General features: G+C 49.4%; 1 protein-coding gene across 4 annotated transcripts in view; it reads right to left on the reverse strand.

Annotated features, from left to right (window-relative positions):
* The window catches only part of OSBP2 (oxysterol binding protein 2), a 180,683-nt gene that overhangs the window by 62,447 nt on the left and 102,125 nt on the right, over positions 1-16,111 (reverse strand). Inside the window, exon 1 of one of the 4 annotated variants that reach the window (XM_045458324.1) lies at positions 11,341-11,434. The exons of the other annotated variants lie outside the window; for them this stretch is intronic. Within the exon in view, the coding sequence (XP_045314280.1) occupies positions 11,341-11,419 (79 nt within the window). The 5' untranslated portion in view covers positions 11,420-11,434. Of the gene's footprint in view, positions 1-11,340; positions 11,435-16,111 lie in introns of those variants that run through there. 4 annotated transcript variants of the gene reach the window in all.

Consider the following 16,111-nt stretch of genomic DNA (forward strand, 5'->3'; position numbering starts at 1 on the left):
AACAATCTGGTATTATTTTTCAAAACTCATCCTTTGTATATCCCATGACTGGAAATGGCTTACCCAGGTAACCCCTTGGCAAACTTTTGGACTTGGAGATGTGTACAGTAATGTTCATAGCAGCAAAGCTCATTACTGCCAAGTATCAGAAACATATCTCATGTCCATCAACAGAAAAAGGGTACATGAATTGTGATATAGTCACACAAAAGAATATTAGAAGCTGTGGAAATGAACAATAGCCACACCCAACAATGTAGATTAATCTTAAAAGCATAATGGTGAAAGAGAAAAAAACAAGTCCTAAAAGATGCATAGAGTCTGATTTTTATTTGAGCTAAAATAAAAAAATAAACAGTATACCTTCCAAACAAAATGATGTTAGAAATAAGACTATATTTTTTAAAAAACCAATCACATGATAAATACAAAATTTAGGATAGTGGTTCACTGCAGGAAGAAGAAGGAAGGTACAGGGGATAGGGTAAGAGGTAAATGGATATACGCAGGTAAGTGGCAATATCCTAGCTAATTCTTGGGCTAAATTCATTCACAGAATTATTCTATGCTTTGCAGGTGACATTCGTTAAATGCACATCATCTCTCTCTTGAATGTGTCCTCTCATGATGAGCCTAGTGTATACTTTTCTACATTCAGTACCATCCCATGGTATTTTTCCTGTTCAGTCAAGTACTTCTCTAAAAATTTACCAATATTTTAAGCTTCAAAACACAGGTCAAACTCAAACGCATCTTCCCACGTTAGGGTTTAACAAAATTAAAATTATTTGTGGTTATCTCTGTGCAATAGAATTACAGGTGCTTTTTCTTTTCTTCTATGTGCTTTTTCTTTACTAAATTTTCTACACTGAGCATGAATTATCTTTGTAATCTGGAAAAAATGTCAAAAATCATTTAAATAGCCAAATGGCAATGATTTGGGACTGCATCCACTGATCTCATCTGGCAGTGGATGGCTGGCTCCGTGGATTCCCAACTGTGCCAACTGTGTGTTTCCAGGCCTCAGTTTCCTTGTCTGTACCATTAGCGCTAGGTGAATCACCTACAAGATCCCTCTAACTGTGACAGTCATGGATTCTGTGGCTACATGATTTTCCTTTGTATGGGTAACTGAACCCTTCTCAACTTAATGTGTAATTCACATCGATACCTTCCTGATTCAAACTTTGAAAAATATAAAACATGGAAAACAAACAAACAAACGAACAAAATCCATGACTGTAAGGACACATTTCTCATGACAGTAAGAGCTAAATCAAGTCAAGGACCATTTAAGAAAGCTCCAAACTCTATGTAATTCATGGGGAGAATGCAGGAGGCACATTCCAGGAACTGTCCTCCAGGTCCCCTGCAGAATGCCACTACTGAGAACACACACCAGGGTTCACATACTCGCCTTCTTTGGAAACCCATTTGTTCCATTCAGAATGCCACCATGTTTTGGAGCCCCCTCTGAAGTTAACATTCCCCACCTCCACCCCCAGAACCCCTGCTGTTTGCAGGGTGAACATGGGGACGGGGATCAGGGAGACAGCTTGGCATTTCCAATTAAGAGCAAGTGCAAATAGCTACTGATTATCAGCAGCTATCTGCAGCCACTTGGATTAGCAACTTGTCTCTACAGAAGCAACAACTCCTCCTAGCCCTGGGCTGGCAAGAAGAGGCTCAGGAGGGGGAAGGCAAGACGGAAGTGGGAAAGGCAAAGGTGAAAGTGCACACAGGAAAAACAGCACAGGATGTTATTAAATATTCAGGGCAGTGAGGTACTTCTTGTTCTGCTTGGCAAAGGTAGGTGAAGATGAGCAGGAGGGACAGCTCTCTATCAGAAAGAGCCACTAGTGGTCAGGGTGAGGTGTAAGTGGGCACAGAAATGGCCACTGAGAAAAAGTCCAGGGCGGGGGAGACCTGGGAGGGTAAACAGCCAATGTCAGTCAAGAGCAGCAGGAGCAGGGCCTCATGTCAGAAGCCCATCCATATCTGGATCTGGAATCTCTGCATCTCAACTAGGCCTTAGGAAAGCTGAAGGGTGGATTTGGCACAGTCAGGCAAACCACTTCCAAACTCTCTCCACTGCCAATTAGATGACTCCAAGGAGTGGACGAACAGGGGCCACCACAGGCATGTGACCTGCACAGTCACACAGGGCCCAAAGTCAGAAGGTCCTCATGCTTGGTTTAATGTTCAGCTGCCTCCCTCTTGAAACTCTTTTTTTTTTTTAATGTTTATTTATTTTTGAGAGAAAGAGAGAGACAGAGCATGAGCGGGGGAGGGGCAGAGAGAGACAAAGAATCCGAAGCAGGCTCCAGGCTCTGAGCTGTCAGCATAGAGCCCTACGCAGGGCTCGAACCCACAAACCAGGAGATCATGACCTGAGCCCAAGTTGGCACTGACTGTGCCACCCAGGTGCCCCTCCCTCTTGAAACTCTTAATAATTTTCAAACAAGGGGCCTCACAAGTTAGGCGGAGGATCCTGCTAGGGGATGACAGTTCCAAGGACCATTTCTCAGAACTTCACCCACCAAGCAAAGTGGAGCAGTGCCAGGGTCCCAGGCAGTCCTGTCTGGCTTGGGTTCGAGCCATGTCTGACATAAACCAACAACACTCATAATGTTACCCTTTGGGTTTCCACACAGGGCAGGAAAAGATGTAGCTGATGAGCCATGGAAGGGTAACCACAAATAATAATGAAATTCGTGGGTAGGAGGAAATTCATCCTTTCTGGTTAGTTAAATGCAAGTTAAAACACTAATAAGGCACAATCTTATGCCTGGCTAAAAAATACTCTCAGAATGATGGAAGGCTAGTGCAGGGCAGGGGGAGAGGACAAGATGTCCACACCCAGCCCCGAGAGCGTGATGGACCAGAACACTTTGGGCCCAGGGCCATGGAGTTGCCAGAGGGAAGCAATCACTCTCTTTGACTCAGCAACAGTACTCTTGGGAATTTGTCCGGAAAGAGACACCAAAGAAAAATCTTATGTGCCAAAGATGCTCAGGCAGCAGTTTGGCTCTGGTGACAATCTGGGAAGAAACGAAATGTCTAACAGAAGGAAAAGATGTTCCACAGCCATTCAACAGATACTTCTTAAGCCTGTGATAACGTGGGAAAGTGCTTATGATGTACAAGCCATGTGAAAATGGTATTTTTTTTTTGGTACCTCAATGATGTAAAAAGGATGTTTGCATAAAGGAAAAACACTGACTAAAAATAGAGACCTAAAAACAGCGATGTGAGTTATGGAAACACCAGGATCTTGAACATCTGGAATTGTTGCTTTAATGGTAAACAACCCTTAAAAATAATGAATGTGCAGGATGCAGAAGATGAACCCCAGTTTGGCTAAGAATAAAGTCTGTGTGTGCGTCTGTTGGGGGAGGTGAAGAGTGGGTATGGGGAGGGGATTTCATCACACAGAAAAGCAGCTTCTAAATGGTTAATGAGCCAAGAGTCATGCTCTAGGGGCCCCTCCAAACAAACTGCGCTGCTTCTGATGCAGGCAGAGGGTGGGACCCAGGGGGCTTTGCTGGCTGTCAGTTCTAGCCTCTCAGGGAAAACATCTGTCCATGAACCAGCTCCCACCGATAGCCACAAGGACACTGGGCCCACCAGGTCAGGACGCAGAGCGCTGCCCACGTGGGGATCCCCCTTCCTTGAGTCCGTGGCCTCCTTTGACCTCACCACACCATCCAGCCTGAGTAGCTACTATTTCTGAAGATGTGCGTCAGGTGTCATTATTCAACACACACGTCAGAGGAAAACAGGACATAAAAGGAAATTTATCTCTGGCAGCCTGAAGCCCATAACCTCATCTTTATTCATATTGTTCATCTATTTGATCAGATGCTGCTGCTGGTCTGTGCTGACTGGCACTTTACAGGAAAACCAGGCAGCGAGGGAACGACTTGTTTCTGCAGAGGGCAGTGCTGCACGCTGTAGGACACTCCCTCATGAGGTCAGAGGAATAAGTACCTACTGCAAACCTCTCAGTCCCCATGAAGACTGACTCAGGCTGCCTCTTTCTCCCGTGGCTTGGAGGCCTCTCTCTCTATTTTTCCGGCTTCCCTGAGGCCTCTGCACATAGCTTCACATGGCATCTCTGAGTCCTTCTCCCACTTTGGTCTATGCCAGGCTCCCTGCAGTCATCTCTCTTGGCATGGCACCTGGACAGCACTCTCTCTCTTTGCCTAGAGACAACAGAGGTCGTTGTGTAATCCTTGGGGCCAAACATTGCTCTTAGGAAGTGTTGATATTAACAGGGCTATTGCTTATGGTTGAGCTGGCTGCCCACTGCACAACCACAGGGGGCACCTTTCACAACAGACACTGTATATTTGTTTTTATTACAACAGCAAATGAAGAAAAAAAGAGCACTGCTCTAACAAAATTAGTATACTACAACAGTTTCAGGTTAAGTGGAGGTAAAAGATCTTGAAGGAGGGGTGCCCTTTTCTAAAGATGGGCACCAAGTGGGCTCACTGCAGCCCTGCACACCAGCCTGTGAACAATCAGTGAACCAGCTCCCCAGAGAACACATCACACTCTCCAGGCTCCTTGCAGCCACCAATGGCAACAGAACCCTGGCTGGGGCAGCCCAGGGCCCATTACAGTCTTGTCACCTCCATGCTGCCAGTACCCTCCTCACTGGCATGCTGCTGCTCAAGGGCACAGCCATGAATGCACAACCAGCTTCTATTCTCTACTGTCCTCCAAGTAGAGGCCACTTCTGTTCATGACCCTCTTTTCCCTCTCAGCCCTCAAATCCAGCACAGTGGTCCACTTGCCACCTAGGGGCTCAGAGTTTACACAGGAAGCCTATTTGCAGACAGGGAATTCTGCACAGCCAGTCCAGAGCACTGGGGGAAGCCCACTCTGCCCACCTTTCTCCACTCCCCCCCCACCGCCATTAGCTCTCTGTTCTCCCTACCTGATGGCCTCCCCCTTACACATGGTGATACCCACATGCTCTCCCACGTGCAGCCCTCCTCAGTATCCCCAACATGTCGTTCTCTCTACCTGCGATGCCCCTGCGTGCAGCCCATCCAACCCACCCACCCTACTTAGCTGCCTGCCCAGAGTGGGCCCTCCATGCTGGGCTCCCTGCCTACCTACCTGTCGCATCACTGCCCCCTAGCAGAGCTCATGGACTCCTGAGAGCTTCATGCTGTGTGAATAGGCTCAAATCCTCTCCACAGGGCATGAACTCCTGAGTTCTGAATTTGGCCAGCCAGGGCCGTGCTCATCATCCATTCCTTCCCAGGGGCAAAGGGGTGGCAGGAGAGGAACCCATGTGGTGGCTCAGAAGGATGTGGGCAGGGCTCCAGCATGCCCAGCCCCTTTGGGCTAGATTCCTGTCACCTGGCTGTGGATGCTGTGTGTTCCATACAGCTACTCGGACAGTTCTTAGCATAGAGTGAATGACTAACCAGATTTCCTGCTAAAATAGAAAAGAAAAATTCTACTGTCTTCTCTTACCATTTAATGCTCTTCACTCTGACCCAAAAGCATTGAAACATTTAAAACTTCCCCCTGGCATTTAGCATTTTCAATAAGGAATCCCCCCCAAATCACCACACTTAGCACTTCCCATGTTCTGCCCCAGAAGTTGAGGCCCAGGCCTCACCAATGTGGCCTCTAGCTAGGCCAGGCTTGTTCAGAGTCCAGCAGATTCTTGGTCTATACTGTTCCCTTGCTGGCCTTCCCCTGCCCCTTGACCATCCATTCTACTGACACACGATAAATGCTGGCAGAGCATGCGGGCTCTGGGTCCCACTTAAGCCTGTGATCTTGGGAAAGTCTTTTAGCTTCAGTTTCCCCATCCATAGAATGATACAGTACAATGATACAATAATCATCATATTTGCCACTACTGATTAAGCCCCCTTATGTGTGCCAAGGGCTTCACATTCCCTTTCATTTCAAGCTCCACAAAGTAATAGTAATAAGGATGAGCAGCTACCATGTGCCGGGAAGGCGGGGGGAGGGGACTCTCATACATATTGCTCCCCACCTCCATCCTACAGGTATGCAGACAGAGGCTCCCTCCAGGCAACATGCTTGTGAGAGAATGTCCTCCTTCCATGCATCACACCAAGTAATGGTGACCACTCGTGAGGTCAGATGTCCTTCCCAGGGTGGACATAAATGGGGTCAATGCTACTCTAAAGCCTCCTTTGTATAAGCCATACACCACCTGCAGAGCCAGCAGAGCTCACATCCTTTCCTGCCTACCTGTCCTTTTGGATCCAACCCACCAGTGAGGCTCTGCTCCGCCTCTTGCCTGTCAAGGGCCCTGACAGCTCGCTCAAGCCTAACTAAACACCTGCCTATCCCCACCCCCTACTTGCCCACTCATCCTCATCCTCCAACACCCATCTGGGCACCACCTCCTCCAGGAAGTTCCTTATGATCTCCCACATTTACCTAAGAGCCCCACTTCCTCACACCTCTGAGCTTCCCTGGTTGTTCCAGGGGAGCCACTTACCATGGTAGGATGAGAAGAGGCAAAGCAGGACAGATTCCACCCCTTGCTCCAATATTTAAACGTATTTGTATTTTCTTTTAGAGAGTGTTTGTGTGTGTGTGTGTGTGTGTGTGTGTGTGTGTGTGTGTGTGTGAGCAGGGGACAGGGGCAGAGGGAGAGAGAGAAAAGAGAGAGAGAGAGAATCTTAAACAGGTTCCATGTTCAGCACGGAGCCTGATATGAGGCTCAAACCACAACGCTGGGATCATGACCTGAGCTGAAACTGAGTTGGATGCCTAACCAAGTGAGACACCCAGGAGCCTCTATTTCTTCAATCTTGAGTCAGGAGAGTTCCAGTGAACCAGGAGAAACCTGTTTCCCAGAGGGAAAACAGGAGGCTGAGAACCCCAGCTTCAAGGGGAAGACACCAGCCAAGAATGCTCCTGACCACTCAGCCTCAGATGGCCCTTCCCTCTATTCACTTCCATGCTGGTGGGTTGGCTATGGAATAGCAATTTGCAAAGGGCCAAGTACCAGGAGTAGGGGGCACATCACAGACACAGGCGGAACCCAGGCTCCACCTTTGGGAGCTTACAGCCTCTGAGGGGGACATGGCTTGTATTCAAACAACCCAGGTCCGCTACAGGAGGCAGGCCCAGGAGAGGCCTGAGGGGAGAGGTAACCTTTGAGGGGTTTGGGGAAGCTTCAGGAGAACTAGGATGGGCACAGGGCCTCCAAGGAAGAATCTGATTAACATGTGAGGGATGAGCAAAGGAATTCGGCTGAGTGGGCAGAGCAGAGTGAGGCTGGACTGGGTGGGCTGTGAGGCCAGGCCCAGTGAGGTCAGAGTTGCTAATCTCCAGGCACTGCACTAGGGGGCCATTCAGTACACACACAGAAAATGATTAGCACAGAGAGCTAGCCTTTCACTTTGTGCCTCAGTCCTTCTTCCCAAGGACCTCAGCAGACACCTGGGAGCACAATGCAGGGAAACACAAGATCAGTTGGCAAGCCCCAAAATGAACACAAAAGAACCCCACCTATGACTTTTTGAAGGACACCATACCCAACAGCAATTCTCAGCTGATGTTCCATGGGAAGCATTCTCTGAGAATGGTACCTGTTCTAGGCCTCAAAGATGCAAAAACAAACAAACAACCCTCATCAAAACAACAGGCCCTCAGAACAGTCAAGTACCTGGCACTATATCATACCTACACTCTAGAAGCTGGAGCATGCTTGCCACTGACTCTGTTGGGAGCCTGTGCAAAGACACCTGACCTGCCTGACCCCATAAACTTGCCCTTGATGATGGCTCATGTTGCTACCGTTGTCCCTATCCCCTCCTGTTTCCGTGACACATCACCCAGTCTTCGCCAAGCTCAGTTCAGCCTCTCTCCACTGTGCAAGTGCTGCCAATCAGAGCTGGGCTCAGAAGATGGAGGCTGGCTCATGGGTACACAGGGGCTCTTTGAGGCCACAAATGGGAAAGTGGCAACCTCAGCAGAGCTGTGGACAGGCCAAGGTCACCTGGCTCTGACCTCTGGTGAGTCTTCATGGCCAGGACAAGGGGTCCCTATTTTCTGCTCTTTCAGAACTTCAGTTAAGCATCCAACTCTTGGTTTCAGCTCAGGTCATGATCTCACTGTTCTCAGAGTTCACTGCTGGTGGGAAGTTTGCTTAGGATTCTCTCTCTCCTTCTCTCTCCGCTCCTCCCCTTCTCTCTCTCTCTCAAAATAAATAAGGTTTTTTAAAAAAGAGAACTTTATATTCCAAAAAGATGCAGAAGTTCTATATACAACTGTCCACATGTGCACACACAAGCAAATAAGTGAACGGCCAATGGCTGAATTCAGAGCTTACGAGAGACCCTGAATGGGCATTTCCTCATCTGTGGTTCCTGGCTCTGTTTGAAACACAGGGACACACAGATTGATTGATTGACTAATTAGTAGGTGTGGATATATATTATCTTATTTCAATTTCCTAGCAATCTTGCCAGGTAAGTAGGTTTAATGCCATCTTTTAGACAAGAAAATTGCAGATCAGAAAGGTCAAGAAGCTAGCTGAAGGTCAGGCAAGCACTGGAGGTGTGGTTTGAATAGCCCATTGCCCACTGAGGAGCAGCCTCCCGTCAACAGACCCCCCAGGGCTCCTTTTCACAAGCCCAGGTCTGAGGGCAGGACAGACACTAGGCCTTCTCAACCCACTCCTCTCTGTCATTTACAGAGGCGGGAGCATCCCCCCTCCACAGAGGGACAGGGACTTGCCCATGGTCACACAGCCCAGCAGCAGAGTCAGGAGAAGTACTCAGGCCCCCTGACACCCTGGATCCATGGTGGGAACCCACCCCCACGCAGAGTAATAGCCCATGTGATGAACCTCTACAGGCCCAGATGCCACCCTGCCACCTAAATGATCACTACCTGGATCTCAGCCCCTAGTGCCTAGGGCAGGCTGCTAGCCCAGCTCTCTCTTCAACCTGCACAATTTCACCGGGACCCTTCTCTGAGGGTAGATGTGTCTGGAATGGCCTCTCATTGCAATACCCTTCAATGTCTCTGAAAGGAGAAGGCCAGTCTCACCTCATTTGCAAGCTGGGGATGAGGGCCCCACCTGTGCCTGTTACACCCACACTCGAGGGGCCAAGAGGCTCCCACCTCCCAGAGCTGACCGCTAACCAGGCCCCCCGCAGGGTCCATCTCTGTGCTTCTCATTCCGCTCTTTCTAGCTGGCCAGGTTTGCAAGCATTATCCTGCCCACAGAAATGTTCTGTTTGGTCTTACAGAATGTTTACTCACATGGCACCAGAGGGACACACTCTGCAGTCTGCCCCCAGGGCATCTGACACTGAGGCTGAATCCTGGCTGCTCTTGACCCACTGTGCTGGCTCCTGGGGCTCCTCCCACAGCTGAGCAAACTCCCTTCCAGGTCCTGTTCTAAGCACCATGCCCACCCAACTACAACTTCCACAGCTCCTCATCCTCAGACCTACTGTGGAGAGTGGGACACAAGAGAGGTAAGAAGGAAGGTCTGGCCTGGAGGGGTCTAGCAGTCAAAGAGGTTACTCTTGGGGCATGTGGGTGGCTCAGTTGGTTAAGCATCCAACTCCTGATTTCAGTTCAGGTCATGATCTCACAGTTTTTGAGTTCAAGCCCCGCATCAGGCTCTGCGCTGACAGTGCAGAGCCTGCTTGGAATTCTCTCTCTCCCTCTGCCCCTCCCCCACTCAGGCTGAGTGTGTGTGTGTGTGTGTGTGTGTGTGTGTGTGAACAAAAGAAGTTACTGTCATCAGTCCTGAGGTACAGCTGCTTTTTAGCTTTCAGACAAAGATGAGTATCCTCACAACCAAGCAGAAAGCAAGTGGATATGAGGCCCAATGCTCCCTGTCAGCAGCCAAATGTTCAAGAGAATGGTGACCAAGAAAATCATCAGCAGGACAATAGAAGAAAAACAGCTTAATACCTAACTGTATATTCTCTTCTTTTTTAAAAGATTAACTCCAAAATTCACCCTCAGAATAAATTCATCCAAAGTGATAACAGGAACATCATTTAAACTTTTCATTAAGAACATAACTGCATTAGAAATGACACTATATCCAAAATAAAAGTTGGAAATCAAAACCAATCTAAAACCAGAAGACATACTTTAGACAAAATTCACTTGGAAGTTTCTGTAAAGGATTCTCAAGATGGAGCCACAGCATCAGCTCCCAGTAAAATAAATTTCAAATGTTTGTAATTACAAACACTCCATGACTTCTGATGGTGTTTTCAGGAGACTCTGCATGATTAAACCGGACTCCAGGGCTGAGGCTTGGAGTCTACAACTTCAAGGATGTCTGCCCTAAACCAGGGCTTTATGAAGCTATTAGTGTGACCAGTCAGCAAAATTAATTACAAGGCTCATTACAGATCAGAGGGAGTTAATTTCTAAAAGGAGCTCTAACAAATTCATGTTAAGTGAATTTAACTGCCTCTGTGTCTTCTAGATCTAGAGAGTCAAAGAACCCTATTTTTTCTTAGAGTTTGAAATTATAACAAACAATACGGTAAATACAGCAAGTTTCACTCGTGCAAAATCTCCAAAAATGCAAGTTTCAAGCATCAGGAACCGCAAGCAGGAGCTTCACCAGTTTGCAAGGCTTTAACCTTAACAACAGCTAAGGTTCATCCCCCCCCCTCCCCCCCCCCCCCCCCCCCCCCCCGCAACGCTGACAAAGGGCTCCCTGGCTAGCATGCCTGCACACCCCTGGGCTGTCGTTCAAGACCACAAGACCACATTGCCTGCGGGCGGCATCCTCAAAGCTGGTCCTAGCTTAAACCCAGGTGGCCACTTACACGGACTCTCCTGATCTGTCACAGCTTGCTCAAAGGGCAAAGAGAAGTTGGTTGGGTCATGCACTGAGCACAGCTGACACCACGGTTAGCCCCAGAACCCCAGGACGAGGCCCTTGGGGGCAAAGCAGCAATTCTACCAGCGCTCCAGAGGCACGCGGGCCCCAAGCCTACTCTGGGGAACTAAGCGCGTGGGGGGGTGGGGGGTTTACACAGGGACCGCCTCTTCCTTATTTCCAGAAAGCTCTGTATTATACTTTGTTTCTTTTGCAGCTGTTAATCAGTCGGAAGTGTCTAGAGCCACAGCCCTCTCTCCAAAATGCTCCGCGCTTGAAGCGAGTCCGCAGCGCACGCTGGCTAGGTACCGGGACAGGGGTTTCCCGAGGCTCTTCGTGCTCCCCACGCAGCGAGGGAGTGACATCAGAGGCTCGAGTGGACTGATCATGGAGCCCGCCCGGCGCCAGGCGGGCGGGCGTGCGCAGGGATCCGAGCCTTTAGGCGGAAGCCGGGCAGCACTAACCCTTCTTAAATTTATTCAGGCAGCCGGAGCTGCAGAAGGAGCGCACGGAGGCCGACTCCCAGCAGCCGCGTCCCTTCATCCCCGTGGCGGGGCAGCCTCTGAGTAGCCGGGCGCTACATGGCGCCGGCCCGAGGGCCCCCACAGACGCGCGCACAGCTTGGCGGGCCTCCCGGCGGAGGTGGCGAGTGCTCTCGGTCCCGGCGCCGCGTTACCACAATGCACCACTGCTGCCCGCCCGCCGCCCGGTGCACGAGCCCGTTAACCCCGTCGGCGCCACAGGAGTCGAGCGGAGCTCGAGCTGCGGCCTCCCGGTCTCTTCTCCCTGGAGCGGGGGCCCGGCCCGCCCGCCGCCAGGTACCCCGTGTGACCCCGAGGGCATCCAGGTCGGACTCAGGTGTCCGGCGGGCTCCTCAATTAAACGTCACATTTTAATGAGAAAATCCGGCCGAAGGTGCCGCCTCCTGTAGCAGCAGGATTGGCGTTGCTTTATTTCAAAGGGAAAGGTGCCCTTGAGAGCTAAGGGCACATGGGAAATGAGGATGGCCCAGGGCCTGACGGTGATTCCAAGAAATCGGGGTCACCTCTGAGACCTGGTCACCCTCTGATTCCCCTGTGGCGCCCGGTGAGCCTGGTGCACCTGTTTCTGACCACCTGCAGACACCTGTCCACCGTCCTGGAGGAAGGCAACAGGCGGGGCCCAGGGAGCCGGCTACCTTGGCACTGCTACCGCAGGGCTGCAGGCACCTGGGAACAAGAGTCTCTCTTCTCTCCTCAGACCTCTCTGAACACAATTCGCCTGTCCAGCTGCCGGCACGAGTTCTCCATGGGATGTCTGATGGACAACCCCAACCTAACTGTCCAAGTCTGAGCTCCCAATGGCACCCCCAACCTGTGACCTCATCCTTCCCGCAGTCCTCCCCACCTCACCTAGGACACTGCCATTCTTCCAGTTGCTCAGGACAGAAACCTGGAAGTCATCCTTGACTCCTATGTCTCTTAGACCCACCTCCGGTTGGTCAGCACATCCTGACAAGCAATAGTCTTAGAATACAGCCAGGATCTCATCCCTTCTCACCACCCCCACTACTGCCACCCAGGCCAGACACACCATCATCTTCCCTGTGGATTCTTCCAGAGCCTCCCAGCAGGTCTCCTGCTTCCACTTTGGTCCCTCACAGCCTACACTGAATACAACAGCCAAAAGAATCTGTTCCAATGTATCTCAGACTCTTGTCACCCTTCCACTCAGTGGTCTCTACATCCCCACAAACATACCTATCCTGTCTCCCTCCCTCTCTCAGCTTTAGCTACACTGACACCTTGGCTTGAACACTCACTGGAAGGCAGTCTAAGCCCAGGCTGGCCGTACTTATTGGCCCTCGCTCCCACCTTACTCTGCCCTGTTTAGATCTTGTTTCCCCCACTGGCCTACAGATTCTGGGCCCTGGGACTGGGTTTCAGCCCTTGTTCCACCCTTGACAAAGCCCTCCTCAACACCACCTCTTCACAGGAGTTCAGTCAAGGGAATTTACCAAATGTAATCTAATGCAACTGAGTCAAGTTTCACCAATTTAAAGGTTTTCAAATATTCAATGAAGCTCCTGTTATAATAAACTCAGGGTAAGCGGTGCCGGGTCAATAATTCCCTTCTGTGCCTTTGAAGCAACTGAGTATTTCTTCCACCTAGGAGATCAATCTAGAGCAATTGTGTTAGATTCGCTGGCCCAGGGGATATAAGGCATTTAGCCACTCTGGGCCTTGAATTTTTGGCTACGAAATGAAGAGCATGAGAATAATGCAAATGGCAACCAGTGGAGGAGTGCTGACTGAATGCCACATGCTGGGCTTCAAGCTTTACCTACATTTCCTGCAGTGCCTCATGGTAATAGCCTTTGGTATGGTCCACCAACATCTTTTACAGATGAGGAAACTAAGGCTCTGAGATAAAGTGACTTGCCTAGGGTCACCAGGCTTGGACCCAACCTGTTCTGCCTGACCTGGGAGGCACACTCTGAACCACATTCTGTGGGGTCCCTTAAGCAGAATATTGCTCCCCAGGCTCCCAGATGCCTCGTAAGGAAAAGTGGGGTGAGACTGGAGCAGTGCTCTGAGTGCTTTGGGAACCTTTCATGAACACAGCAGCTATTTTTAAAAGATTTGCATGTAGAAGAACAATCCAACTCAGGATATTTAACCAGATACTCTGAGTTTCATGGACTCTGGAAGCTGGAAGAATCTTTCAAACTCAGAGCCGTGCCCTCCATCTCAGAGCTGAGGAAGGGGAAGGCACAGGGGCTGAGTACCTGGTGCCTATCCTCACAGTGAGTGGATGCTGGGGTCACCGACCCTGTTTCCTTTCACTTCCCCTTACTTAGAGCTGTATAATGGAGGAGACAGGGAACAAAACACACCCAGGGAGGAAACTATAACAGTAAAGAGAAATATGAAAGAAAATCATGCAGTCCTACTAAGGCGAACACATATCTTCTCCTTGCTACATAATTGTCTTCTGCTATAAGTGATGTCAAACAATTATCAGATTCTGCTCATGTGAAATACTTTAAAAATCTGCAACCTAGCTTCGCAGGCAGCCAGAACAGCATCTATTTGTCCTTAAAGGAGAAGATACACTAGCTGAAATGTCTTAGTTGACCCGGCAGCGAGAAATCCAAGAGACAGAGCAGGAGATGATGGATGGGTAATTCAGGCCCTGAGGCCTGTCCAAGTTTCCCTCCTGTCCATGTGTGGGTCAGGCTGAACCCCAGTCCGCTCCTGCCCGTCATCTTCATGCGTGCATAGAGGGCAGCTCCTGAACAGCTCCAGGTGGACAGCCACCAACATCTTAAACATGATGTCCTAAAATCAAGTGCACTAACTCTGTAACCTTCCTGAGATCCACTCACCCCAAATACCCTGCACTGACAATCCTGGAGGCAACTTCAACCCTGTCTCTAGACTGTAATTGACCCTACATCAAGACCAGTTGATTTGGTCACGTCAGAGTTTTTGGCTTCCCCTCATGCCTATGGTGACCACTCCTTTGTCACAGCTCCGCTGGGCTGCTGCTGCTGCAACAGCCCCCCTACAGGCTGACCTCCTCACTTCTACTTGCTACCAGGACATTGTTACACAGGCTCTGTTTCCAATATGTTTCCTCCTTTGCTCAGTAATATGGCAGACACGCCCACTCAGCCAAAATTCACACATACATATCTGTGTGTGTTTGTGTGCACATGCATATGTGGGGTAGATAGGTATACTTGTTGTCCATCCCACTACTGGGGGTAACAGAGAAATAGGTACCTGGAAACTGGTCCCAGGCCTCAAGAGGGGTGGGGGAACATGTGGTAGCACACTGTAAGAACCACAGACACACATCCACACCCTCCAGCCCAGAATAATGAATCCCCTGGGATTCATCACAAGTGAACAGTGGGAAAGGAGCACAAAGTTCTGCATCCAATGCCATTTGTTGCAAAAACCTAGAAGCAACCTAACAATCTAACAGCAGGCAAATGTTTATTTCATCAACTTCGCGGAATATCACGGAGCCATTTAGACTTATGTATGTGATGACTCTGCAGAAATAAGAAACTGTGCTTAAAAAGAAAATGCTAAGAGGAAAAAGGTAAATCATGCAATATATTTATAATTGTGTGAAAACTATCCATACACGGAATGTTAATATAGTAGGATCATAGGCGAATCTCCCCCAGCCTGGGCTCCCAGAATGCCCCAAGGTTCTTTCTTTCCCAGGACCTAACTTGCCCTACTGTGGGGGTTCCTACTTACTTGTGTATCTCCCACACCAGACTGCAAACTCCTTAAGGGCAGAGACTGTGGTCTTTTCTTACTGCTCCCAGCCTCTAGCATGGCCCAGCACATGGTAGGCACACACTGAATGAATGAACACAGGAATAAACAAATAAATCAATTCATTGATAAATCAATCAATGAAAGCAACTTTATCAGGAGCCCTATTTGGCCCAGCCTACACACTCACACACTACCTTCTTGCCTTCCCAAGCTTTCTGTCACCGACCTTCCCCTCCCAGCAGGTGGCCCCTCATAGATGGCATTTCTGGTGCACACCATCAGGCAGCCCCTTCCCCTCTGCACCTCTGCCCTTGACTGGACCTTGACTAGACCATGCAAAGGTGAGCACAGGCTGAGGAGGTCCCCAAGGGCAGGATCAAATGGTGGCTTCCTGACCTGAGTTGGTCACAGCCCTCCACTGCTGTGGGACTTAGAGACCTTTGGTTCCCCCTCTGGGCCTCAAACTCATCACTAATGAAGGGCTCAGGCCCTCAGGAGAGAGGCATTGACCTCTATGTTGTCTGGAGAATCAACCTCTCCAAGGGCCTGCCTAGCATACATGTTCCTTGTGGAGGTATCTTAAGAATGAAGTCCTTTAAAACAGCAGTGTTCTAAGAATAGCTGCTCATAGATGCTGACTGCTATCCTCATTAATAAATGATTCTGCACCAAAGCCAAATAATTAATTTCAGAGCAATTTATGATAATGTGTTGCTAGGCAATTAAAATAAACTTCCGAGGGGGGAAAACTTCAATTTGTTGTTGATTATTTTAGATCAGAAAGATGGAATAGGGGAGAGTGCACTTGGTCAAACTAGCTTAAAAAACGGCAAACACGAGATAGAGTTCACTAGGGATAGTGCCTTAGGCCTGACTCTGCCTGCATGTCCCTTCTGCTGCTAGTAACAGCCCCAGAGACCACTTCTCTGGGAGCTGAGTCTGGTGGGCTTTGCTC

The sequence above is a fragment of the Leopardus geoffroyi genome, chromosome D3, assembly GCF_018350155.1.
Source record: "Leopardus geoffroyi isolate Oge1 chromosome D3, O.geoffroyi_Oge1_pat1.0, whole genome shotgun sequence".
Lineage (NCBI taxonomy): Eukaryota > Metazoa > Chordata > Mammalia > Carnivora > Felidae > Leopardus > Leopardus geoffroyi.